Source organism: Lineus longissimus, chromosome 4 (assembly GCF_910592395.1).
Source record: "Lineus longissimus chromosome 4, tnLinLong1.2, whole genome shotgun sequence".
Taxonomy (NCBI): domain Eukaryota; kingdom Metazoa; phylum Nemertea; class Pilidiophora; order Heteronemertea; family Lineidae; genus Lineus; species Lineus longissimus.
The window spans coordinates 23,934,704-23,960,594 of NC_088311.1; the positions used below are offsets into that span (position 1 = coordinate 23,934,704).

Consider the following 25,891-nt stretch of genomic DNA (forward strand, 5'->3'; position numbering starts at 1 on the left):
AGACTCGGACATCATACGTGTCCTGTGTAACACACACAAGGCAAACACATTGATGGGAAACAAAACACTTGAACTCATCGCAGAAAAGATAAGAATGAAGGTGACTTTGTCGCAAAAGTGGTGGCGGCCTACATTGATTTTATGTCATGTGTTTCAGAGAACAAAGGATTCTATTATACACTTTAGTCTCAGAGCTATTGCCATTCTTCTGACCACGACGTCTCTGAGATGTGACTTCACATCTATCTTGGAGATGTGATATTATTTCCATACGTCATGATGACCGCTGTTTCAGAGATGTGACCTTCTCCACATATTCATCAAGACCACTTCGTATCAAGAACATGATGGCTGGGATGTTGATTTTGACCATCATACCCCGAGAGATGTGTTGTCCCTTCATGATCCACTGTGGCCAGTATGAGTGAAGTACACTTGCACTCGCAGTGATTGAAAGATATGCTTTGAAATGAATCAATGTGAGGACACAAGGAAAGACTTCCATTTGAACATCACAACTGTTTAAGCAGTGGAGAGCCAAAGATGGTGACATGGCGTCATCTTCTTCATTATGATCACTATGTCTCAGAGCCATGATGAACAGAAATGCATTCATGAATACATTAAGTAATTTAAAGAATAGATCAATTTTTATTTACAACATATACAGTTTCGTGGTAAGGGTTGTTCCTTTAGCCAGTATTCCTCATTGTTCTTCAATCAAGATATGGAGCTGGCTTCACCATCCCAAGCACCTAGTCTTCATGGTTGTGGCTCTAAACATCATTCATCTCAACCTTTCAAATGCTGAGAAAAGCATTCTTTGGAATACACATTAATCTGTCTTTATTCTTATATTCCCTCCAATCATTTCCTCAGTCATGGGGTAAGATGAGGCAATGGTTGGCTAAAGGTGGCTGCCAAATGACTCCTTCGTGTTTCAAGAGATATGATGTGAATGTCATGTCATCAGATCTTTCTCCAGTTCTTGATTTTGTCTCAAGGTACATTCCTGAAAAGGAAAATCAAGAAGATATGTGATGAGGTAGACAAAAATATGGTAGTTTGACCAATTTTTGACCAAGATATAGGGACCCAAAATAAGTAATCTTATGCAGGAAGTGATATCTTTGAATACATGTACTAGTATATCAAATGATATCAATCACCATCCAATTTGTGTTAAATCTTACCAATGTTTTCACGTGGAGGTAGGCCAATACGTCGGGACCAATCTGGCTCTTCTATATAAAGTAGGTCTCGAATACCTTTAGATATCACCTGAAGTGAGAAGATAAGAATAATATACGTGTCATTATAATATTGGTGGAGTGCCTGACTGGTATAGTAATGACCAGGCCTCATCCATGCAGCAGGAGTAGATATGAAGAGGTGGAGCAGGGACGTTGAATCTATATACTCCCTACTTACTTTGATATGCTCAAAATCTGTGATACCGAGTCTGGGCAATGCTGAAGCATCCACTTGTATCAGCTTTCTTCCGTTGACCAAATTTGTTAAGAAACAATCCTGGAAGTGAAACAAGAGGGCTTATAAGATCAAGTAATTATAATTCAAAGGCTACACATGAAGATCTAGTGATCTAATAGACATGTAGGCCTATCTATTAGACACATCTAACAAGATGTCTAACAATACTAACTACCGTATGTCATAATTTAAGAAGGAAGGTTAGGGAACTTTAATACAATATAACAGAACCCAATGAACTCAGAATGGTGCAACAGTGATAGAAAGAGAAGCTTGGGGCAAAGGTAGGTCCATTGGCCTAGCCCTAGCCTATACGATCAATCATGTCAATGACTGAGTATGTATGGTAATGGCGAGTGAATGACAAATGCAGGCCTAGTATTATTAGCCTGGGCACACACATACAATTTAGGCCTGTAGTATACACGTAATACTGACTGAAATTGTGAACGTTTAGCATAGGTCTACTTAGGTTTGGCATCATCGTCTCGAACCCATATGATATAAAACTATGAATCGGTCTCTTCTTACCCTGTAATAAGGAAATCCCAGCTCCTCAACCCAGTTGGCCACATCCTCACAACTCCAGTGGAGGCACTCGGGGACCCTCTCGTCGCGAATATCCTTAATTTTGGCACTGCTGGTCGTACTCATGGTTTCTCCTACGATATATCAGCCAATCGGTGAAAGTTTTGTGTCAAGATTCGCGTTTTTACTAGACTTTTATACAGGAAACTGGTTTTCCTAACCTAAGTGGCCACCATGTTGTTTACGCGTCGTCAAGTAAACCACGTTTCCAGCGATTACGGTATACGCTCGATCACCTCCTAATGGATTATTGATATTTTTGGGGACGAGGTAACAGGTGCCCGTGACGAGCGCGACCTGGTGAGCCCCACTGACACCAGGAGTTGCCAAAGAAGCGGGAATTAATATTGATTTGAATTTTAAGGTTCTTGATTTGAAACTGGTGCGCGTGCAAGTGGGGTGTCGGCCCCTAACCCGCGGCGACTAAAAGATAGCACGGTCGCATGGCACTGGTAACCCAGCCTGATGGGAACCGCAAGAGACACAAACCACGCAATGACACAAACTCAATACTTGACAACCAATTCGAAGAATGATATCATGGCAACAGAACGTTGTGCTGTAATTTGGAGCTGTGTTAATGGAGGACAGCTAGATGCAAGCGTCTTGGAGCAAGAAAAATTATTTGCGTTTGTCGCTGACGTGTCGTTTGAAATGGTTGAGAAATCGCCATTGATAATACATGTATTTTGCTACGAAATCGAACTTGTTATATGGCCTAAAGCAGAAGATCCCCATGACAATAACTGTATACTGACTGACTCCTAATGAAGTATTGTTTTGACCAATGCGTTATTCATGGGTTAGCGCTGACAAATCATTGTCAATAACGGCCATTAGTAAGGAAACTGGGATATATAGGGCATTCGATGGATGAGTTCTTCGATCTCCTAAACATTACGGACAGTCGCTCATATTATGTTCAGTTTACATAGTTACAGCCCTGCGAGGCTGGCAACTGGTGATTATTTTGACGACAGAAAACGTTGTTAGTTTTTCCGATTTCGAATTCTCGGATATTTTTGGAATGGTCGAGATACGCAAATATATACGCCTAGTGAGACAACCTTGGACAATCTCTCAACGGAACAGCTGTTACTCTGAGCTGAAAATGTTTCTCAGCAATATCTAGGCTCGAAAGAGTGGGGTGTTTTTTAACTTTACTGGACGCTCAGTGCCGAGGTAAGTGAATTAATTGGTTAGCATCCTACTTCAGGGCAACACATCGTGTGCGAGGGGAGGCGCATACGACTGACTCTGGTATTAGAGGATGGTTTGAATAGCGGTCGTGAGCAGTGTTGTCGACCTGCTGCGTCACCTCTCATATATACTATGGGTATATGCTAGTACTGTATAATGTTCCAAATCTGAATAATAGCGAGTAAACTACAAGTAGGCCCTATATATAGCCCGGTTTCTCTCTCGTTTCTATTTACGTGAGCGATTGTGAGTAGAACCGCCGATGGCGTGAAGAAGTTGGAGACGTCTTCGGATAGAATATCCGGGGAATAGAGGATTCTGAGCTTATGACGGTCATGGCCAACCAAGGGAGAATTTCATCAATTCCTACCGGATCTAGATCGCAGACCAATTTGATACATTAACAATGTGAGAGTGTCCGTAACTGGTTGGACGCAGAGATGCCGCAGCTGTCACAGTACTTCCATTGTTGTCATAGCAACTAAAAACATCTCATTAATAAGTAACGTCATCCGGTGTTGATATGGTATCAGTGGTATAAGCGAGGAATAATTCATGCACGAAATTGTCTCCTGCGTGGTTGAAATTTTAATTGACGATCGATCAATCAAAGTACTCTATCGATGTGATAAATCCTCTAGTTTGTCTCCATTTTATTCAAATACCGCTAGGTCTTTCATTCTGAAACAAGTTGGTTTAGAATGAACCGCACATTACATAAATGCACTATTGCACATTTCCTACTTCTTTCCCGGGGGACTGTGTTTACGTTGACACTTGTATCGGCTAGGCACTGGTCAATGACTTCCACAGTTTCCCATGCATTTTCAACATGGTATCGGGCCTGATATTTTGCTATCCGTTTCTATAGATTTTACTTATGTTGTAAGACATTTTAAGAATTCACAACATTGCGCGATAATTTGGCACATTAATCTTGCCAACTGTGACATAAAATACAAATTAACCTCAGGCGGTAAATGGATTCGATAACCCCAAGAGATTTGTACTATATAGAAAGTATGCCGTTACATTTTGATAGGATTATTTGATCGGATAAATGGATTAGAAAATGTAATGTGCTGGTCTATCTGCTGAATTTTGACAGTTCTGAGCTGTCACGGGAGAGAGAAGGAACTATTAACTTCATGGATCAAGCTTCTCCTCACTAAAAGTGGAGAACGGAGAGGCAAAATCGTGAGTACGTGGCAGTTTGTTCAATATACGTCCTGAGATTTTCTAGTCAAAAAGTAGAAAAAACTTTTAAAAACTGTAACCCCTCCACACATCCTAACATCAATTCCGCGATGGACAGACATAAAGCCTTTATTGATGATTTTTCGATGACAGGTTAAGGTTTATGGGAAAAGAGACTGTGACCCAAGATTGAGAGTAAAACAGACTATTGTCAACTCTTTTACGTATCAGCATTGTCTCGAGTTTTTCAAATTTCTAACATGCATGGTTAGAAGGTGGTCAAAGCAGTTCAGTTCACTGACACATCTAATATGCCATAAAAAAAGTAGCCTTTGGCGTTGCTGAATGTTTCAGAATGTTGCACTTGGACGACGTGATTACTTGACCACAAATTAAACACGGAAAAAATCGATCAAAACCTTTCGTCAATACACGATATGAAATAGTTTTTTGGGTTTTTTTGTCCTTCATAATTCACCAGGTCAATACAGAGAGATTTAACTATTTACACATGGTATTGAGTAAGTTGAACTAAAGGCCTACCAGTCCAGGGGAATCTTCTGAGTGATATACTGTTTCAATATGCTTTAGGGTACTAAAAAGTAAATTTTACGCATTTGAAAACCTGTTTGAGTTCAGTGGAACCCCGGTCGGCGACCACCCCGGTCGGCGACCACCCCGGTAACGCGACCACCCCGCTGACGACCAAGAATCGCCGGTCTCAAATGGTTTCTTCTCTAATAACCATTACAAGGCCCCCGAATTTTGAGCTTATGAAACAATTCAACGTGAAGTGAAATAGGGCCTTCATCAGATGTACTTCCTTTGAGATGAACACATAATTGACGATCGATCTATTTTAGAAGGGGAGCTTTTGACATTGTGCCAAATCCAATTAGGAATATCACTGTCAAAGGTGAAAAGTACTTCTTTCATAACTAGCGGGCCTTTGATTCAGGTGAGAAAAGATGTACATGGGTTTTCTGAATGAAGTAAAAAGTAATTATCTTGGAGATCAGAATGGAAAGAGAGTTCAACCCACCTCAAAATCAAAATCATCGTTCCTTTAATGTTTTCACAATTCTAATCACCACCTTTAGTGTGCACTCTACAAATATTCGCACATCTTTAGTACTGGGGGCGGATCAATGTAGTGGGTCGCCCAGTTCTTTAGAATGGGAGACGTAGCTTCTGTGAACTGGGGCGATCTATCTTCTAACAATATCTGTGACGTGGATGGAATATAATCTCCACAGTGGTACGGAAGATTTCATCTGTAGTGAACGGTATCATAATATTATGCACACATGATTCGCCAAAGAACATTGCGATCAAGGACAACGTGACTTTTACCAGGGCGATAATGATTACTGTGACACCATTGACAAGCTGGTCATCTCTCCGTTTTTGCGATTCAGTCGTACAGGATTCATCATGAAATCTCGAAATTGGTGTAACAATGCATAGTATATATTTTTATTTTCTTTTCTTCTTTTCAGACATGACGGCACAGCAGAAGTCCGAAACATTTGCTACTAGGAGATGTATTTCGTTGCTGAAGACTATAGAAGAATGAGAGAGCAATCGATAGTGACAAGAGACATTTTGGTTGTGACTTTGTCCTGACTTCTCCATCAAGATGACAGGTATCCATAATGTGATCAAGGAAGGCCGCTATAGGCAGTTTTGTCTCCTGATGAAACTAGGCATCGATGTGAACTACTCGCATCCCGAGGACGGCCTGGTCCCGCTTATGCGATGCTGCTACATCGAGAACGACCGCTACGCGACCTTCATGACAAAGTCGCTGCTGGAACACGGCGCGAACAAGGCCGCAACGGACCGCTTCCACCGCAATTGTCTCGTCCACGCGGTTTTGACGAACCGCATCAATGTCATGAAAATTCTTCTGGAGTTGATAGATTTTAATGTGAATCAGCTTGATGATTCGGACAATACTTTGCTGCATCATGTTGCATTTAACAGTGGGGAGGAAATGGTACGGCTCATCATTTCGCGGCTTCCCCTGAACCGGACTAATGTTGACAAGACAAACAAGGACGGCTTGACTGCTCTGATGTGTGCTTGCGCGAACGGAAACCTAGAGGTAGCACAAGTGTTGGTGAACGAAGGGAATGCATCTTTAACAGTGAGAGACAATCGATGTTTTTGGAACGCTTTAGAGTGGCTCCGTTCAGCTATCTTTGTTCCGAAATCGGTCAACCCATTTAGTTATGGCTACAAACCAGAGGAAGGGAAGTTTATAGAAATTGACGGGTCAGCTTTAAAACTCAACCTCCCGCCGTCTTTGGCTTTGAAGAGGTCTAAGACAAGTTTGGTGTCGACGTTAGGCGTTGTTAACCAGAATCATATACCAGTCTTACGTCACCGGTCGACATCTGCACCGCCGCGAAAAGACAGGTTTGGAAGTCTCATCAAACACGACGGAAGTATCACCTCGCCGTCGGTGGACGATCTCAGCGACATGCGGAGTGCAGAGTCACGGATTCGACTCATGAGGGACAGGTATAGATACAATAACACACAGTTATTGCGGCAGCTGTTCATGAAGTACGAGACGCAACTGTGCCACGCCTACCGCCCGACGGCCATACCACTGGTCTCCGTGACGGTAGATGATTGTGACAGCGAAGACAGCTTCTGCACTTCATCACAAGGAAGTTTCGGGCGTGCGTCTCAAGTGAGCGGGCGATTCAAAGGGACGGATTCAGTGGTAGAGACGGCTATGTTTATAAAAAACAAACTCAGCCGCCGCCCGTCGCGGGCGACAATTGCAAGCCGTGCGTCCAACGTTTCGCGGATAGGGAGACAGAGCTCTGCGGAGAGTTCGGGCACATTGTCCGGGTCATCATCTCCAAATAGTGACAATAAACTTCGTGAAAAGATGCGCAAGACGCAATCGAAACTTGTGAATGCGAAGCGGGCGATTTTTCAGCCGGTATTATTCGGCGAAGGAGGGGGAAGGAAGTCGAGTAAAGAATGGGTTGGGACACGGACTTCTTTACCTAACATCGCTGGCTCACCTGCTGTGCAAGTGGAGGGACATCTGGACTGAGGAATATTGTCCAGAGAGGGGATTGCTCGGATTGCTCACCTTGACAACATCGAAGGAGATCCAGCTTTGTTTTCACTCTTTCGTCATTGCAAATATCGAGAAGTGGTGTATATTGAAAACTATTGGTGATATCATGATGGGATTTGGATGTGTCGTTCTGAACGAAAATGAAAGATGGCGTGGTCATAGACATGCCTCTAATCTACCGGCGTTGTCACGGCGCGCATTATCCATCCTTTAGGAAAGGAGGAGACTTGGATTAACGTTCACCGCCGGTAGGTCGGCATGGGTCATAGGATGGAAACCAGAGTTAGGTCGGCGAATGTATTTTTCGTCAAAGGTTGGTGTAACAAAAGATGCGGGGTCGTGAAGTCCAAAACCTGCCAGGTCAAGATGGTAGGGGCATGCAGGGTGCAGGGGCAGAACCAGGATTATGAGAAGGGGGAGGCGCTGAGCTTAGGGCACAGCACGTACACTAGAGCACAGTGAATGCGGCCTCAGGGTGGGAAATAGGTAGACAATGGTACGATAACTGTGGTATAATACTATGAACACATAACTTGATATTTATTATTAAGATCTCTCATAATACAGCACCAATATCTCACTATACTGAGGCCCCACCAACTTGATACCCTGGATTATGGAGGGCTGACAAAGAGGGGGTAAAAATTATTGCTTGAGGTCAAGTTTTTTTCCCTCCATGCTCCACTAAACACATGCTCCTGTCTGAAACTGTCGTGGTATCAAATTGGTGTGGCCTGACTACAAGGCATAAATAATACGTTTTCCATATTCAAACAATAACCAAATGACAGCTCAGTTAATATACATTGTGATTTGCCTTTGTTTTCAAATAAATATTTGGTATACCTGGAATCCTGGACATAATCACTGTCTGTTATTTGCACAATTTATCACGACTCCCCTTAAGAGAGAGACAAGAGGCAAGCTCTTCTGACATTTCAGTTACCACAGCCTTACCGAAAAGCACTCTCTCACTTGACCCAATTCCCTAACTTCGCACATCAGTCACATGTAAACTACCAATTTGACCGCCTAGCTCACTCCCGCCTAGCTCAACAAAATTCCACCAACACTTTCTTTGATGATGCCCAGCAAATTCAGGTTTACTACATACAGTATTTAGGCCTACTTCTAAACTGCAGTAATTAGAATTCTATGGCAAAATGTTTTCATAATAATCATATTTACATTGAGTAAATTTAACAAAGTCTTGCCAACTTGGGATATGCCATTTCAAACCATCTAACCGAACAATAAGAAAATGAAAGTGAAAACAATAGAACAACGCGCACATTTACTTCCATTTTCAAGACATGGGGGTCCAAATTTAACCAGGAATCGATATAAAACTTGATAAAGTCAACAAAAACATGATTTTAACACAATAACAAAACATCTTAGATAAGATAACATCATAATAGTCAAATCCTGTGCCTAAATTTGTCTAAAACATTTATGTGAAGACACTGAGTACAGTTTTGTATTGCTTTGTTTTAGTATCAAGTAAAAATTCTATAAAAAACATTTTTGCAATAACAGTAACACCGTTTAACGGCTAAAAAGGATTTGGAGACATTGGGCATATGGTTCAAGTAAATCTGAATCACTTGTTTTTGATAAACCCTCTTTCCCTCGACTCTTTCGATTTCAAATAATATCCAAGAAATAGAACAGTTCACAAAATTAATGTGTGAACTTTTTGGAAGAGATAAGCTCACAAAATAAAAGGGTTTAATTTGCAGCTGCAATGTTCATTTTCATGGAGAACACCAAACTTCCAACCAAGGGTTAACATCCTGTCTGGATTCAGAAAGCACATTATATCGTTCTTTCTATGAGATACCTTGGCCATTCAACATACTCGGAATTCTTCACACACATTTGCAAATTGAAATGAAAAAATTCAGCTGTCTCAATGACACACTTGTACATCACTCAAATCTCAGACAATTGTCATGGCATTTTTAGTAATTCGACAACACCAGTTTGAACAAATAAACTCCTGGGATTTTCAAACAGGCAAGCATTTGAACAGTTAATGGCTGGCCTCGAATATCGATAAGATATCGCGGATGGCTATGTTCAGTAGTGAAGACTGCTACCATAATGAGGACAACGTCTGTACATTACAATACAAGGCTAATACCGGTAAACACCTTTATTTTTTGGCCCTTGTGTAAGTTTTGCTTCCTTCCATTCATTTCAATAAAAGGGGGCATTTTCCAATGACAAAACCATAAGTTAAACATTTTCCGCAGCCCTAAAGTTTGTTATTGTACGCCCTCTTGTGAAAGTGGGAAAATATGAGGCTTGCAAAAATAAAGGTGTTTACAGTATGACTAACTGCACAGCCTGCACCTTCAGTATCATCATAACTGTTTGAGGATATCTGCACATCTCCCCATTTGCTCATCAACAGACTGAACGAGCTGCTCTGTCCACAGGGAAAACAAGCCATCAAACATGTTCCACGACTAATCAATATCACAGGCGAATGTGGATGCACTTGTCTTCATCTAGGTAGTGAGCAAACCATGTGGAAGACTGCTGCTCAGAGAGAGTACCTGGTATCTCTGGAAGCAGTCGTGGGTTTGATTCCCAGCATTAAAGAGAGGCTATGTTCTTAGAGGTTACTCGTCACAGTAGCAGACGTGATCATGTGATCTGACCCTTTTGGTTAACGCCGAGGCATGGCTTGTGACATTGACCGACAAGTTACTATACTATGACTGACAAATCCTTATTCTTGTATACGCGGTAACACTGAACCTCTCCTTGTGTTGTACCTAAATGCCAAGCAAGCAAGATGGCAAGCAAGTGAAAACATGAATAGAATGTGGCCGGGGTCATACGACTACTTAATACTTCTATTAGTATTTGATCTTCATTTGACTTAAAAGTAGGATAACTTACACCCAATTCAACAACCATTCAGATAGCAGACCAATGAGATTTACGTGAAGCATTATATGCTTTTGGTGCGTACACTCCCTCAAGGATTCTGCTCAAACCCAAAACCACAACATCCCAGCACATATGAGCCATTAGTGACCTGATTTTCTTTTTCATTCCATGAATTTTGAAACAGAGTCATTCCAAGAAAGAAAAGCATGACACATGTATCCTGTTAGATCTATGCAGATCTATGTGAGCAGAACAAACAATTATCATTAGTTTTTGTTAGTGATCAATGCTTACATGGTACCAATCAAGAGAATACTTGGGCACCGTCTGAAAAATTCTTGAGTCCGTCCATACCAGAAATACAAATGCACTACCTAGAAATAAATTAGCAACTTCTGCCATAAAACAGACATTACACTTAAGCACATGTAGTACACTAACAGAATGATAAATACAACCGCACTAGTTTTTGATGACAAACTAAAAAATAACTGGAATCTTCGATCCAAGAAACATGACATCACTAATTCTTTCACAAACTTTTCCATCATATAGAATGCATCAATCTCATACACTAACTTCTCATTCAGCATGTTTTGGGGTCAAATCAACCACTAGCGTAACTTTGACCCCCAAAATATGTCTTCAAATTTAAATTCAAGTATGCATGCTATCTTTTGACAAGTCTAATCTACATGTTCATAAATTCTGATAACATAATATACACCTTCAACATGTTGAACAAAAATCTCTCTATTTTTTAGACAAAATTGCAAAACTGTCCAGCATAGAATGTATGACAAAGGATAAATTCTAAACCAGTTATGGATTCAATGATTGAAACAATATATTTGAAACTGTTATGATGCAATAACACTATTGGAACTATAATCATGGAACAGTCAGTATAGAATCCATAAATGGAAATCATGTCATAGAAACTATAATATAAACAGGCCACAATAGAATAAACGATAAAACATAGTTAGTGATAGATTCAACAAGGGGATGCCATCAAAGTTTCTATGAAACTTGCCTGTGTCGGAGTGGAACGATTTGCCTAAGCCAAAGTCCATGTAAGAGTAACAAGTAGATTCAACAAATCATTTTGAGGACAGTTTAGTTGACACTTCACTCCCAATACAAGCCTCCAGGGGGTTCGTAAAATGAAATCCATATCACAAATTTACTGCATTCATACATGCAACATCTCAATACAAATGGCAGACATAAGACTTTAGAAAGAGAAGCTACACAAAACTTGTTACGCAAGACTGGTCTATTGTGACTGGTAGTGTACGCCATCCTTACCATTGATCGACTGAGCTTACTAATACTCAGCTCTACGAATCTGTCAGTAATTACTGTAAGTTTACGCCAGATAGGCAGTCACATCATGTGACATGACTGACATGACTGTCATGTGACATGACTGACATAAAATGCACAACTCTGTACAAGTTTTAATTACACTATGAGAAGACACTTACTAAGTACTAGTATAAGTTGGAATACTATCAACTGTCAATTTTTTGCGGGCGTTGTATTTTCATGAATTTCATAAAACAGTTCGACTTGCGAAAACAAAAACTGTGAAAAATCCTTTGTTGATTCAAAAAGCCGAAAGAAATGCAAATCCACCAAAATAAAAATCTTGATTTTTTAACATCTTTTGGAAATTTTTGGAAATTTTTGGAAATTTTTGGAAATTTCCAAAATAAATCGGCACGAAAACATAGCGTTTCTCAGCATCCATATTCTTGAAATCCCCATTAGTGGCTTTACTGTGCCTTCATCATACGATGGTCATAAGGGGGTGGTTCTGCTCCACCATATTCCGGATTCATTGGCGGCACCATTGCATCAAGTGGCAGTACCATCGAGCCAGGGCGATCACTTGGACCAGGATGGCCCATGAGAGGTTGGCTGGCAGCTTGTGTCAGAGATGGTCTTGCTCCCGGGTACTGTGAGTACGTCTGCTGTGGCGCTTGGTTGGCGTACTGGATCTCTCCTTGTTGTTGCTGTTGTTGTGGAACATAAACAACAACTGGCTCTTGACTTTGTTTACCGCAGCAAACACCCGCACAGCTCACAATTGATTGGATAATAGCGACAATGAACTCAATAAAGGCGGCCCCAACTAAGGCACTTTCTAGCCCAACACGAATTTGCCATGCATATTTGGAACCATAGCTTTCCTCACAAACACCGAGAACATCAAACCCACCGTACTCCTTATTCCCTTTATCATGTACCATCTCGAAGTATAGCCCAAATCCTCCAAATCCACCCTGAGCAATTGAGAAGAACATCGAGAAGATACAGAGGACCATGCTACTGACGATCAGACAGTTTGTCGTTTTGTGAGCCGACCGTACCCCCAAGGAGCCAGAGATTAAGAAGAAGAGCCCACACCAAAATCCAGTCATGAAAAAGTAAAGATAAGCACAGTAATATAACATAGCAGCTGACGCCCCCATGCTAACAAGTCCACATAAAATTTGTAATACTCCGCAACGTCTGGCTGAATTGTGGGCGAATCCTTTACGTTTGTTGCTATTGGCTGGTCGCGTGGGATTCGCGGCTGGCAACAACTGCACCACTGCCTGGTGTGGTCCTGGCTGTTGAGGACTGGCATAGTATGCCTGCTGGTTTTGGTATACAGCCGCCATCTTGACTCTAAACTGTGAAACCTGCAAAACAATGTCGGGCTTGTGTCAATCGATGCCTATCGTAAAAACGGGAATCGGGTAAAGCTGAAAATTAGAAGAGTAGGCCTACGTCATTTATTTATTTCAAGGAACCCCACTGCCCTGGCACTGAAGTGAATATGATATGATTGAATAGCCTATGTACAAATATATTTTTATGTGTATTGACTGTAGGCCTAATTGGCGCACGGGGGCTATTCAATCAGCTGTTATTTTCGCGTGCCTGAAGCAAACTGAGAAGACCTCTCATTTCTGCAAATGCAGAGCAATGAACTAAAGTAAATAAATGATAGACGTGTCGAATGTGTGTGTACACGCAATGTACATAGGCCTGCCACACACTGCGTCGACAATGTACGTCTCGTTCAGCCAGTGCATTGAACATCTGATCAGCAGCAGGAGCCGCATATTTGATGAGTTTTTACCGATCATACAAACCTCTCACGTAGTGTAAACAGGCCCAATGCTCCCTTGTTTAGACTAAACAGGACCAAGGCCTGTTTTATCCCGCCAAGTTCGAGAAAACGGCAAATTTAAGAAGGCCCGAAGATGTCTATCATCAATATCATATGACAAGTCAGTCAATTGATATATCCGCATTCTGTGGAAGGGTGAAGGTCGGATTGTCATGATAAATTTCTCAAGACTTTTACACCTTAGTATATATGTTCAAACTATCATTTCAAATAACTATTGACATTAAAATTTTGTTTAATAGCTTATCTTGAAGAATATATAAAGTTTTTGGGCCATTGTAAACTAAAACGCAACACATTAGTTGCAAATATCTTTACAAAAAGCCAAAAACTGAATTATTTGGTGGCGCTGCCTATGCGACGAATGTGGAACTACAACTGCACCCTGGGAAATAACCAGCTGGCACAGGGTTTGGCGTGCCATCAGCTCTGCCAGCTGGTTATCACAACACCCGCAATAATCCAGGTGAAAAGCGGGTGTTTCAATGTTTAACTGTGGTGCGGACGTAGCAGACAGTTCATTTTTTAAACTGCGAATAAAGTGATGATAATATTTAGACCACAATTTTTATTGCTTTTTTCTATTTTTCTGACATGTGAAAGTGTGATATCTACACGGGTCCGAGTATACATGTTATATATATCCCCCGGACACTTTTCTTCCGGCAATTATTGTCAATCCATTTTTTCTGGTAACAAATTCCTTTCACAACCTTGAACATCTACAGTCTCTCACGACCAGTGACGGTCGTATATTCGCCGGACCAGTATAACCTGAAGTTGCAAAAGGAGTTATATTAAAGTTCCATATGGACGCAATCCTTGCAATTCAGTGTTCGGGGGCAAAGCATCGGGAATTATGACAGATGAGGAGCATCCTGAACTTCAGTGCAAAACTCGGCACTTATGACCAAGTTAATAAAATAGGATAGATTTCCTTTTTCAGATATATTCCGGTATATTGCATCATCAGGGGCGGGAGAGGGGAAACTAGAAGCGCACAGTGGACCTAAATCTCAATAAAGAATCTGAACAGACCTGTCAGAGCTAAAGCCAAGTTGAACTCTTCCTTCATGATGGAAAGCACCTTCCTTACACCTTCATAGCCGTTGTAAGACAAACCCCAGACAATGGGACGACCCAAAAAGACTGCTTTGGCGCCAAGTGCAATTGCTTTCAGGACGTCGGTCCCTGTCCGCACACCTCCGTCTAGATAGATCTCCACGCGACCTTTGACAGCTTGCACTATCTCTGGGAGGACGTCTATCTGAAGGAAACAATGATTCTAATCAGTATTATGGGTGATTCGCCCACACGAACAACCGGCCGGCGATCTTCACAATTATAAGCCCCCCTCTTAGGAGGGGCTCTTAAGATACACGTGTGTGCGGGAGTATATAATGTAAATGAATGAAGAGAAATAAAGAGAGTAACTATATTGTATATCCAACAAACAATTTTTTTTGGTATTTTTCTGAATTAACTCCGTTGAGTTTACCGATTTCTCCGCGATCTTCCGGTGGTGGTTGCTATCCCATTGGTTGAAATTAAGTTAAATTAAATTTAAATCTTCATGGGAATTCGCTACATCATATGCCTAAGAAATTGGCCAATTATATTAATATTTTTATTAGAGAAATATCCGTCCTAAATAATGACAGAAAAGGGTGGTTTATTTCAATTTTGTGTCGACATGGTCGAGGTCACGTGACATAAAAACAAAACAATCGCACACACCCGTCCAAAAAAGGCACTTTAAGAAAAAAAAAAAACGTTTTTCCTGCTTAAAACCACACTGACGACTAAGTTATTTTAGTCTACTACCCAAATCTGAAGTATCAAAATGAATTACAAACTAGAACTAGCTCTATTTAGCAAAAGTTGCGTGAAAAATTCGGGTGAGCGACATTCTGAACCCTAGCGTCCAATAATTAAACTACTTTCAGCCGTCTGCTCCGGTCTCGTTAGGGAGTTTTTCCCAAATGTACGCGATGATGACGTGCCCCATTAACAGGACGTGACATCTATTTTAAAATGCGTTTCCAAAGTGAATGCATGAGGACAATCCATTTAAGTGTCGTATATCACTGGAAACGCCCGATTCCCGTGAATAAGGACAATCACAATGTATTACATTACCAATACAAAAATGTGTCGGAAGGAACTATATGGATGGTCCCATCGCACCCCCCCCCCCTCCAGCAGTATGACACAGAAGGGCTAGTTGACTGTCCACCGGGGGGTTTGGGGGGAGCTTCCCCCCAACGCACTGGTAAAAACCTATGTCGACGGAGGGGGGTTTGGGGGGTGTCCCCCCATTGTAACAGCTGTAGTTGTTAGAGCTTGCACTTAACATATGCTCGTAGGGGGGTTCGGGGGAGCTCCCCCGACCTAAAGGGGGGCTCACTAAGTCCTTGACTTTACATATTAGAGAGGTTAAGAGGAATTGCCGACTCCGAGTCCGACTCACCCTTGACAATGAGCATACAGTCATATAAATACAGTGTAGTCATATTTTCGATCTCAACTCGACCAGATCTTTAGTTTATAAGATAACAATAAGCAAATAATTATCAATCGCTATCTGAGTGTAAATTGAAAGGTTGCTTCATCATAGATGGGGTAAACATCTTACTGTTGCCAGGCAGCCATCTAGCTGCCTCCCGCCATGATTGGAAACAAAGATGGCCGACACTCCATGTTCCACTGCCAGCTCCGCGTCCTCTGCCGTCATTATTCCCTTGGCCATGATTGGTAGCTTGGAGAAGGATCTTAGCCAATCAACATCTTTCCAGGTTAGGTTATTCTGAAATTGTCCCCCTGTTGGAACTCCGGAGCCTTGAAGGTCGTCGTTGAGCTAGGGGAAAGGAAATTTGATCAGGCGAATATAAATGGGTAATGTTCTGGCTTGCTTCTTTCGACTAATAAAAGGCAGGTAAAACACGTGCTGGTTATCCACAATCACCAAGCCTCTCCACGGGTACCGGGGACTGATTGAGAGACTGTCATCATTCACTGCATGACTGGTTTTCAGTTGGCGCGCGACGTCGCTCTTGGGAACGTCGAAACAGAATTCCTCTTTTTACGGGAACATGCTTGGGAAGTGGCGAGTGATCACCTGCATCTAAAACCGGACTAACCTATCAGAATTGCCCGTTGTCAATATGGTCTTTCTCCAAGCCTCACCAATGGTAAAGGTTGTGTGGTCTAAGGAGGAAAATCTAGGAAATGCAATCTGACTTGCCAAATTCGAAATGATTCCAAACAAAGATCGCTCTCTGATCGGGAGAGTGCAACGTGATCGCCAGAATTGATTTCATCACGTTATCTCCTCAACTTACCCCCTTATCAATGCTGTCCCCAAAGTTCCCCAACTTGAGATGCGGTGGGATCTCAAAAGGGTTACGACAAGATTCCCTCCTTTTGCCAAGCTGTGGTAAATCCACTGTAAACACAAGTGCAGAGAAGCCCGCCTTTTCTGCGCGTCTGATCATCTGCTCCGTCAAACGCCTGTCCTGGGGAATGTATAGTTGGAGCCACTTTACTCCGTTGGGGGCCTCGGCGGTCACCTCTTCGATGCTACTCGTCGCCACTGAACTCATGACGTAGATCGTGTTCATGTCAGCGGCGGCTTGAGATGTTCGCAAGAAAAAAGTATGGATTGGAAGTGACTGATGAAATACGAATACTAAGTACGATGTATGACTCCTTCATATAATATTTTTCCTTAATGAGATAACGAAAGTTGAAAGTTGAACACCAAGTTAGTGACTTAACTTGATTAACTTAACTTTATAGCACTAGGTCCTGGTGCTAAAGAGAGCGCCGAAAGGCCAGAGACCACTGCCAAGTGATCACCGCTACTCGTTCTAAATGACAAAGATTTTTCTCCTCGGCCCGTGCAAGTACGGATTATGCCAATATCAACAAGCCCAGTGGCAAAAGGTTTTCCCCGCTGTGTGAATACTGACGATTCGAGAGAAATGGTAATTCTCCTATGTGAATACTGATAAACCATCATCCGCAATAAACTTTTGTATCCTTACCCTTCGCAACGGCTACTTCTCCGTCTGGATGGGCTAGTCGTTGGAAACCGGTCGGTGCCACACACACGGGGAAGTCTATAGCATGCCCAAGCACCGTGGTTTTGGTGGTCCTCTTTGAAACATCGACCAGTACTCTTGGTCGGAGGCGCCATCTGAGTCATCGAAATTGAGACAATAATTACCCAACTGTCTGATGTCAAGGGAACCGGCAGGGTCCAGTTGCAAAATCGGCGTGTCGCCGCCAGCTAATTATGTATGTAACCATGCTTGTTTATAGCACTTGCAGCTTGCCCCTAAGCTCCTCCCTCTTGCAGTCAATGAGACGACTTAATTACCATTCCTGATTTTAATCCCTTTCTTTGAACCAATCAGAGTAATTGCATTCATCCTGTATGTATTTGTAACCCGTATATGATATGTTTGTGAATAATAAAGCAGATTCAATTTAGTCTTAGATTAACCATCGAGGTATAAATATTAAGCATTGTACCCGTGGCGCAGGCAGGTTCAAATGGGCTATACCTTGAATAGATTGAATTGCAATGAAAATATAATGCAATATCAAAGGAGCAATATCGAAGAGACAAATTAAACCAACCATTTGTCCACAGACTCGGACCCTGTGGCGTGCTGTATGCGTGCATATAAAAGTAAATCAATTGGTCCGAATGAGATGATGAGGCAATGTGAATATACCTCGTTCTTTAGTCAGCAATATGCCCCTTTTTATACGGAGATGAAGGAGAACCCAGATAGGCCTTCACATGGCGGCCTCCAAATGGCTCGGACCAATTGCACTATCTCCTCCTACATGTAGCATGATCTCGGGCAAGGCACTTAGTCGACAGGCAAGCTAGAAGTTCAGCACCGTGAGCAGCTCCTTGATAAGGCCATGCCAAGTTCAGAGTGCCTCTTCAGATACATCAAGTTTTGAAAGCTGTGGTGAGCACATAAACATACCATTGTAACCTTAATTTGAAAATCCCTTCATAATCAAGGGCTAGCTCTGGCTAATACAGTACCAATATACGATAGACCATCAATTTGACCCCAGCTCCTTACTGCGGGAAAACCAAAGTCCAGCAACCAAAAGTATCAAAATACATTTTTGTTTACATTTGAACTGCACACATGCGTTTGTTTACAATTTCTTTCCCGCGAAATCTCGAAGATCAGGTGACCTACAATCGTGGATTGAAAATAACATTAACCTTGGTTCAGCAGGTCAACACGTGTACAGGCTGTTCCAATCATCCCCCTACAGCCAGCCGTTCAACAGGTAGTGTTAGTCACCCCACAGGGAGTGCAGGTGATTCATTAATCCCCTGCATAACTGAACAGCAATGGCTTGGCTTCCGTGAGTGATAAGGAGAATTGACCGTGTCCGATTAAAAATCCCTCATTACTGCTCCGCTGAAGTAAATTTCCGAAAATAAACATGACGTTGCATCAGGATAACATATCACCTGCAAACGTGCAAAATTTCGAGACGAAACACGACCCCCAAATGGCACTTTAGCGAGCCGCCTTATAGTATTATGATATAGATAGCTTATATCTTATTTATACCTCCATGGATTAACCAAGTTGTATAAGAGTTGTTTCTCACGAACCTGTTATACCTCAATGTACAGATGTAACCCACTACATTGTTGGTGCCGTTGGCAGTAATGTTTGCTTAACCTCTGATAAACCCAAAATGTCGACGAAACTCACTGAAGGGGATAACGCTGAGCTGAGCTAACGCTGGCGTTTGTCCCTCGATGTCGATTGAGCATCCGAAAATGTACACTCTGGACGCAGTGGACCGGCCTCGTTCCTCACCTATGAATATGATGACGAAATGGACTGCCCCGGGACTCTGCACCGGCAGAGGCTTTTTCTTACCTTCTGAATGCTTCGACGTTGTCCCGCATTGTCACTTCATCGTCGGCGCCATGGTTAGTGTAGACCCTGCTGACGGATGGAAGATGGGTGGCCGCATATTCCTCAAAGTCCCCAATACAGACGAACCGCTTATCAGCCATTTTAATGAGTATCTTTAAGTATAGACCTATACAATGCTATTAGATAAACCAAGTAAGCCTAGAGATTGGACATGTCGATAGTGTAAGGCCTATATGCGGGAATGGGCGCAATAAAATGTACTGGTCCACATTTACATGTAGGTCGACATTATCTAAATCGTGATGTGACGTCTATATTATTGCGTCCCAACTAATTGAACTTGTAACTTGGATAGCAACAAGTTGTTTTTGTTTTTGTTTTTTGTTTTTGTTTTTTGTTTTTTTTGTTTAACACAAAGACTTGCTCCTATGACAATGCCACTGTCAATCAGTAGGCACAAGCACTCATCTCTTTATACCTATGTCACAATAGACTCACGAACTGGGTTTGAACATGGAGAATTATTTAAGGAACGAGTTTACAATCCCCGATCCCACCCCCAAAAAAGGTCATCGGTTGACTAACCAAGCACCACTGTTCAATGGATTTATAGTTGAATGCGATCAAACTATGTCATTTCCGATCGGGGATTCTAAAGTTTAGCCTTATTGAATATAGAAAATTTAAAACTTCCTTGGTCCTATCCGAGCGACAGGCCCCAACGAGGCCGGTCCACTGCGTCCGGAGTGTAGAAGCAGATTGAGCAACAATTCCTGCCAATCTGTAAAAGTAAGAGTAAAAGTAAAAGTAAAATTAAAATTAGAAGCGTAGTGACCGTTGGGTAACAGTGTCAGAAACAGTAGATCCGCCTTATGCTGACCTTGGATACTCCAAGTGCTGACCGAAATGCCGCTAGGCTAGTTACTCGAATGTGTGTGTACACGCAATGTACATAGGCCTGCCACACACTGCGTCGACAATGTACGTCTCGTTCAGCCAGTGCATTGAACATCTGATCAGCAGAAACTGCATATTTGATGAGTTTTTACGATCACACAAACCTCTCACCGAGTGTAAACAGGCCCAATGCTCCCTTGTTTAGACTAAACAGGACCAAGGCCTGTTTTATCCCGCCTAAGTTCGAGAAAACGGCAAATTTAAGAAGGCCCGAAGATATCTATCATCAATATCATATGACAAGTCAGTCAATTGATATATCCGCATTCTGTGGAAGGGTGAACTTACCGTGAAGGTCGGATTGTCATGATAAATTTCTCAAGACTTTTACACTTTAGTATATATGTTCAAACTATCATTTCAAATAACTATTGACATTAAAATTTTGTTGAATAGCTTATCTTGAAGAATATATAAAGTTTTTGGGCCATTGTAAACTAAAACGTAACACATTAGTTGCAAAAATCTTTATAAAAAGCCAAAAACTGAATTATTTGGTGGCGCTGCCTATGCGACGAATGTGGAACTACAAGTGCACCCTGGGAAATAACCAGCTGGCACAGGGTTTGGCGTGCCATCAGCTCTGCCAGCTGGTTATCACAACACCCGCAATAATCCAGGTGAAAAGCGGGTGTTTCAATGTTTAACTGTGGTGCGGACGTAGCAGACAGTTCATTTTTTTAAACTGCGAATAAAGTGATGATAATATTTAGACCACAATTTTTATTGCTTTTTTCTATTTTTCTGACATGTGAAAGTGTGATATCTACACGGGTCCGAGTATACATGTTATATATATCCCCCGGACACTTTTCTTCCGGCAATTATTGTCAATCCATTTTTTCTGGTAACAAATTCCTTTCACAACCTTGAACATCTACAGTCTCTCACGACCAGTGACGGTCGTATATTCGCCGGACCAGTGCAACCTGAAGTTGCAAAAGGAGTTATATTAAAGTTCCATATGGACGCAATCCTTGCAATTCAGTGTTCGGGGGCAAAGCATCGGGAATTATGACAGATGAGGAGCATCCTGAACTTCAGTGCAAAACTCGGCACTTATGACCAAGTTAATAAAATAGGATAGATTTCCTTTTTCAGATATATTCCGGTATATTGCATCATCAGGGGCGGGAGAGGGTAAACTAGAAGCGCACAGTGGGCCTAAATCCCAATAAAGAATCTGAACAGACCTGTCAGAGCTAAAGCCAAGTTGAACTCTTCCTTCATGATGGAAAGCACCTTCCTTACACCTTCATAGCCGTTGTAAGACAAACCCCAGACAATGGGACGACCCAAAAAGACTGCTTTGGCGCCAAGTGCAAGTGCTTTCAGGACGTCGGTCCCTGTCCGCACACCTCCGTCTAGATAGATCTCCACGCGACCTTTGACAGCTTGCACTATCTCTGGGAGGACGTCTATCTGAAGGAAACAATGATTCTAATCAGTATTATGGGTGATTCGCCGACACGAACAACCGGCCGGCGATCTTCACAATTATAGAGAGGTTAAGAGGAATTGCCGACTCCGACTCCGACTCACCCTTGACAATGAGCATACAGTCATATAAATACAGTGTAGTCATATTTTCGATCTCAACTCAACCAGATCTTTAATTTATAAGATAACAATAAGCAAATAATTATCAATCGTTATCTGAGTGTAAATTGAAAGGTTGCTTCATCATAGATGGGGTAAACATCTTACTGTTGCCAGGCAGCCATCTAGCTGCCTCCCGCCATGATTGGAAACAAAGATGGCCGACACTCCATGTTCCACTGCCAGCTCCGCGTCCTCTGCCGTCATTATTCCCTTGGCCATGATTGGTAGCTTGGAGAAGGATCTTAGCCAATCAACATCTTTCCAGGTTAGGTTATCCTGAAATTGTTCCCCTTTAGCTGTTGGAACTCCGTAGCCTTGAAGGTCGTCGTTGAGCTAGGGGAAAGAAAATTTGATCAGGCGAACATAAATGGGTAATGTTCTGGCTTGCTTCTTTCGACTAATAAAAGGCAGGTAAAACACGTGCTGGTTATCCACAATCACCAATCCTCTCCACTGGTACCGGGGACTGATTGAGAGACTGTCATCATTCACTGCATGACTGGTTTTCAGTTGGCGCGCGACGTCGCTCTTGGGAACGTCGAAACAGAATTCCTCTTTTTACGGGAACATGCTTGGGAAGTGGCGAGTGATCACCTGCATCTAAAACCGGACTAACCTATCAGAATTGCCCGTTGTCAATATGGTCTTTCTCCAAGCCTCACCAATGGTAAAGGTTGTGTGGTCTAAGGAGGAAAATCTAGGAAATGCAATCTGCATTGCCAAATTCGAAATGATTCCAAACAAAGATCGCTCTCTGATCGGGAGAGTGCAACGTGATCGCCAGAATTGATTTCATCACGTTATCTCCTCAACTTACCCCCTTATCAATGCTGTCCCCAAAGTTCCCCAACTTGAGATGCGGCGGGATCTCAAAAGGCTTACGACAAGATTCCCTCCTTTTGCCAAGCTGTGGTAAATCCACTGTAAACACAAGTGCAGAGAAGCCCGCCTTTTCTGCGCGTCTGATCATCTGCTCCGTCAAACGCCTGTCCTCGGGAATGTATAGTTGGAGCCACTTTACTCCGTTGGGGGCCTCGGCGGTCACCTCTTCGATGCTACTCGTCGCACCTGAACTCATGACGTAGATCGTGTTCATGTCAGCGGCGGCTTGAGATGTTCGCAAGAAAAAAGTATGGATTGGAAGTGACTGATGAAATACGAATACTAAGTACGATGTATGACTCCTTCATATAATATTTTTCCTTAATGAGATAACGAAAGTTGAAAGTTGAACACCAAGTTAGTGACTTAACTTGATGAACTTAACTTTATAGCACTAGGTCCTGGTGCTAAAGAGAGCGCCGAAAGGTCAGAGACCACTGCCAAGTGATCACCGCTACTCGTTCTAAATGACAAAGATTTTTCTCCTCGGCCCGTGCAAGTACGGATTATGACAATATCAACAAGCCCATGGCAAAAGGTTTTCCCCGCTGTGTGAATACTGACGATTCGAGAGAAATGGTAATTCTCCTATGTGAATACTGATAAACCATCATCCGCAATAAACTTTTGTATCCTTACCCTTCGCAACGGCTACTTCTCCGTCTGGATGGGCTAGTCGTTGGAAACCGGTCGGTGCCACACACACGGGGAAGTCTATAGCATGCCCAAGCACCGTGGTTTTGGTGGTCCTCTTTGAAACATCGACCAGTACTCTTGGTCGGAGGCGCCATCTGAGTCATCGAAATTGAGACAATAATTACCCAACTATCTGATGTCAAGGGAACCGGCAGGGTCCAGTTGCAAAATCGGCGTGTCGCCGCCAGCTAATTATGTATGTAACCATGCTTGTTTATACCACTTGCAGCTTGCCCCTAAGCTCCTCCCTCTTGCAGTCAATTAGACGACTTAATTACCATTCCTGATTTTAATCCCTTTCTCTGAACCAATCAGAGAGAGTAATTGCATTCATCCTGTATGTATTTGTAACCCGTATATGATATGTTTGTGAATAATAAAGCAGATTCAATTTAGTCTTAGATTAACCATCGAGGTATAAATATTATAGCTTATATCTTATTTATACCTCCATGGATTAACCAAGTTGTATAAGAGTTGTTTCTCACGAACCTGTTATACCTCAATGTACAGATGTAACCCACTACATTGTTGGTGCCGTTGGCAGTAATGTTTGCTTAACGTCTGATAAACCCAAAATGTCGACGAAACTCACTGAAGGGGATAACGCTGAGCTGAGCTAACGCTGGCGTTTGTCCCTCGATGTCGATTGAGCATCCGAAAATGTACACTCTGGACGCAGTGGACCGGCCTCGTTCCTCACCTATGAATATGATGACGAAATGGACTGCCCCGGGACTCTGCACCGGCAGAGGCTTTTTCTTACCTTCTGAATGCTTCGACGTTGTCCCGCATTGTCACTTCATCGTCGGCGCCATGGTTGGTGTAGACCCTGCTGACGGATGGAAGATGGGTGGCCGCATATTCCTCAAAGTCCCCAATACAGACGAACCGCTTATCAGCCATTTTAATGAGTATCTTTAAGTATAGACCTATACAATGCTATTAGATAAACCAAGTAAGCCTAGAGATTGGACATGTCGATAGTGTAAGGCCTATATGCGGGAATGGGCGCAATAAAAATGCACTGGTCCACATTTACATGTAGGTCGACATTATCTAAATCGTGATGTGACGTCTATATTATTGCGTCCCAACTAATTGAACTTGTAACTTGGATAGGAACAAGTTGTTTTTGTTTTTGTTTTTTGTTTTTGTTTTTTTGTTTTTTTTTGTTAAACACAAAGACTTGCTCCTATGACAATGCCACTGTCAATCAGTAGGCACAAGCACTCATCTCTTTATACCTATGTCACAATAGTCTCACGAACTGGGTTTGAACATGGAGAATTATTTAAGGAACGAGTTTACAATCCCCGATCCCACCCCAAAAAAAGGTCATCGGTTGACTAACCAAGCACCACTGTTCAATGGATTTATAGTTGAATGCGATCAAACTATGTCATTTCCGATCGGGGATTCTAAAGTTTAGCCTTATTGAATATAGAAAATTTAAAACTTCCTTGGTCCTATCCGAGCGACAGGCCCCAACGAGGCCGGTCCACGTCCGGAGTGTAGAAGCAGATTGAGCAACAATTCCTGCCAATCTGTAAAAGTAAGAGTAAAAGTAAAAGTAAAATTAAAATTAGAAGCGTAGTGACCGTTGGGTAACAGTGTCAGAAACAGTCGATCCGCCTTATGCTGACCTTGGATACTCCAAGTGCTGACCGAAATGCCGCTAGGCTAGTTACTCGAATGTGTGTGTACACGCAATGTACATAGGTCTGCCACACACTGCGTCGACAATGTACGTCTCGTTCAGCCAGTGCATTGAACATGTGATCAGCAGCAGGAGCCGCATATTTGATGAGTTTTTACGATCACACAAACCTCTCACCGAGTGTAAACAGGCCCAATGCTCCCTTGTTTAGACTAAACAGGACCAAGGCCTGTTTTATCCCGCCTAAGTTCGAGAAAACGGCAAATTTAAGAAGGCCCGAAGATATCTATCATCAATATCATATGACAAGTCAGTCAATTGATATATCCGCATTCTGTGGAAGGGTGAACTTACCGTGAAGGTCGGATTGTCATGATAAATTTCTCAAGACTTTTACACTTTAGTATATATGTTCAAACTATCATTTCAAATAACTATTGACATTAAAATTTTGTTGAATAGCTTATCTTGAAGAATATATAAAGTTTTTG

At 42.2% G+C, this 25,891-nt stretch overlaps 4 protein-coding genes across 7 annotated transcripts; 1 reads left to right on the forward strand and 3 right to left on the reverse strand.

Annotated features, from left to right (window-relative positions):
- Positions 1 to 634: 634 nt before the first annotated feature.
- Positions 635 to 2,266, reverse strand: LOC135486688 (sterile alpha motif domain-containing protein 15-like). The gene is made up of 4 exons (XM_064769723.1): positions 2,023 to 2,266; positions 1,432 to 1,530; positions 1,194 to 1,281; positions 635 to 1,012 (listed from the first exon to the last, which is right to left on the reverse strand). Exons 1-4 carry the CDS (start codon positions 2,143 to 2,145, stop codon positions 876 to 878), a joined length of 447 nt encoding a protein of 148 aa, XP_064625793.1. The 5' UTR covers positions 2,146 to 2,266; the 3' UTR covers positions 635 to 875.
- Positions 2,267 to 3,152: 886 nt separating this feature from the next.
- Positions 3,153 to 8,199, forward strand: LOC135486975 (uncharacterized). 3 transcript variants are annotated; one of them, XM_064770202.1, is made up of 2 exons: positions 3,153 to 3,261; positions 5,976 to 8,199. In XM_064770202.1, the coding sequence occupies exon 2, from the start codon at positions 6,116 to 6,118 to the stop codon at positions 7,550 to 7,552; it is 1,437 nt and encodes a 478-aa protein (XP_064626272.1). In that variant the 5' UTR covers positions 3,153 to 3,261; positions 5,976 to 6,115; the 3' UTR covers positions 7,553 to 8,199. The 3 variants fall into 3 exon arrangements, with proteins under 3 accessions (XP_064626272.1, XP_064626273.1, XP_064626271.1); XM_064770203.1 differs by lacking the exon at positions 3,153 to 3,261 and adding an exon at positions 4,038 to 4,480; XM_064770201.1 differs by lacking the exon at positions 3,153 to 3,261 and adding an exon at positions 4,038 to 4,476.
- A 6,024-nt stretch (positions 8,200 to 14,223) lies between these two features.
- On the reverse strand, positions 14,224 to 20,882 carry LOC135486979 (2-Hydroxyacid oxidase 1-like). Of its 2 annotated transcripts, none has more exons than XM_064770206.1 (7): positions 20,672 to 20,882; positions 19,604 to 20,384; positions 17,717 to 17,868; positions 17,012 to 17,301; positions 16,306 to 16,527; positions 14,709 to 14,937; positions 14,224 to 14,444 (listed from the first exon to the last, which is right to left on the reverse strand). In XM_064770206.1, exons 2-7 carry the CDS (start codon positions 19,741 to 19,743, stop codon positions 14,377 to 14,379), a joined length of 1,101 nt encoding a protein of 366 aa, XP_064626276.1. In that variant the 5' UTR covers positions 19,744 to 20,384; positions 20,672 to 20,882; the 3' UTR covers positions 14,224 to 14,376. The 2 variants fall into 2 exon arrangements, with proteins under 2 accessions (XP_064626276.1, XP_064626278.1); XM_064770208.1 differs by having other exon boundaries at positions 20,665 to 20,882.
- Positions 20,883 to 21,268: 386 nt separating this feature from the next.
- Positions 21,269 to 25,853, reverse strand: LOC135486977 (2-Hydroxyacid oxidase 1-like). Its single transcript, XM_064770204.1, has 7 exons — positions 25,578 to 25,853; positions 24,507 to 25,287; positions 23,684 to 23,835; positions 22,980 to 23,269; positions 22,268 to 22,495; positions 21,754 to 21,982; positions 21,269 to 21,489 (listed from the first exon to the last, which is right to left on the reverse strand). Exons 2-7 carry the CDS (start codon positions 24,644 to 24,646, stop codon positions 21,422 to 21,424), a joined length of 1,107 nt encoding a protein of 368 aa, XP_064626274.1. The 5' UTR covers positions 24,647 to 25,287; positions 25,578 to 25,853; the 3' UTR covers positions 21,269 to 21,421.
- Between the last annotated feature and the right edge of the window lie 38 nt (positions 25,854 to 25,891).

Excerpts from the sequence above, each read along its gene's own strand:
- LOC135486688 (XM_064769723.1), bottom strand. The coding sequence starts at position 2,145 with ATGAGTACGACCAGCAGTGCCAAAATTAAGGATATTCGCGACGAGAGG. Across the intron at positions 1,531-2,022 it reads TGGGATTTCCTTATTACAGG|GATTGTTTCTTAACAAATTT; the intron begins GTAAGAAGAGAC and ends TTTCACTTCCAG. Across the intron at positions 1,013-1,193 it reads ACCTCCACGTGAAAACATTG|GAATGTACCTTGAGACAAAA; the intron begins GTAAGATTTAAC and ends TTTCCTTTTCAG.
- LOC135486975 (XM_064770202.1), top strand. The coding sequence starts at position 6,116 with ATGACAGGTATCCATAATGTGATCAAGGAAGGCCGCTATAGGCAGTTT.
- LOC135486979 (XM_064770206.1), bottom strand. The coding sequence starts at position 19,743 with ATGGCTGATAAGCGGTTCGTCTGTATTGGGGACTTTGAGGAATATGCG. Across the intron at positions 17,869-19,603 it reads AACGTCGAAGCATTCAGAAG|ATGGCGCCTCCGACCAAGAG; the intron begins GTAAGAAAAAGC and ends TCGATGACTCAG. Across the intron at positions 16,528-17,011 it reads GGGACAGCATTGATAAGGGG|CTCAACGACGACCTTCAAGG; the intron begins GTAAGTTGAGGA and ends CCTTTCCCCTAG.
- LOC135486977 (XM_064770204.1), bottom strand. The coding sequence starts at position 24,646 with ATGGCTGATAAGCGGTTCGTCTGTATTGGGGACTTTGAGGAATATGCG. Across the intron at positions 23,270-23,683 it reads AGAAGTAGCCGTTGCGAAGG|CCGCCGCTGACATGAACACG; the intron begins GTAAGGATACAA and ends GAACATCTCAAG. Across the intron at positions 22,496-22,979 it reads GGGACAGCATTGATAAGGGG|CTCAACGACGACCTTCAAGG; the intron begins GTAAGTTGAGGA and ends TCTTTCCCCTAG.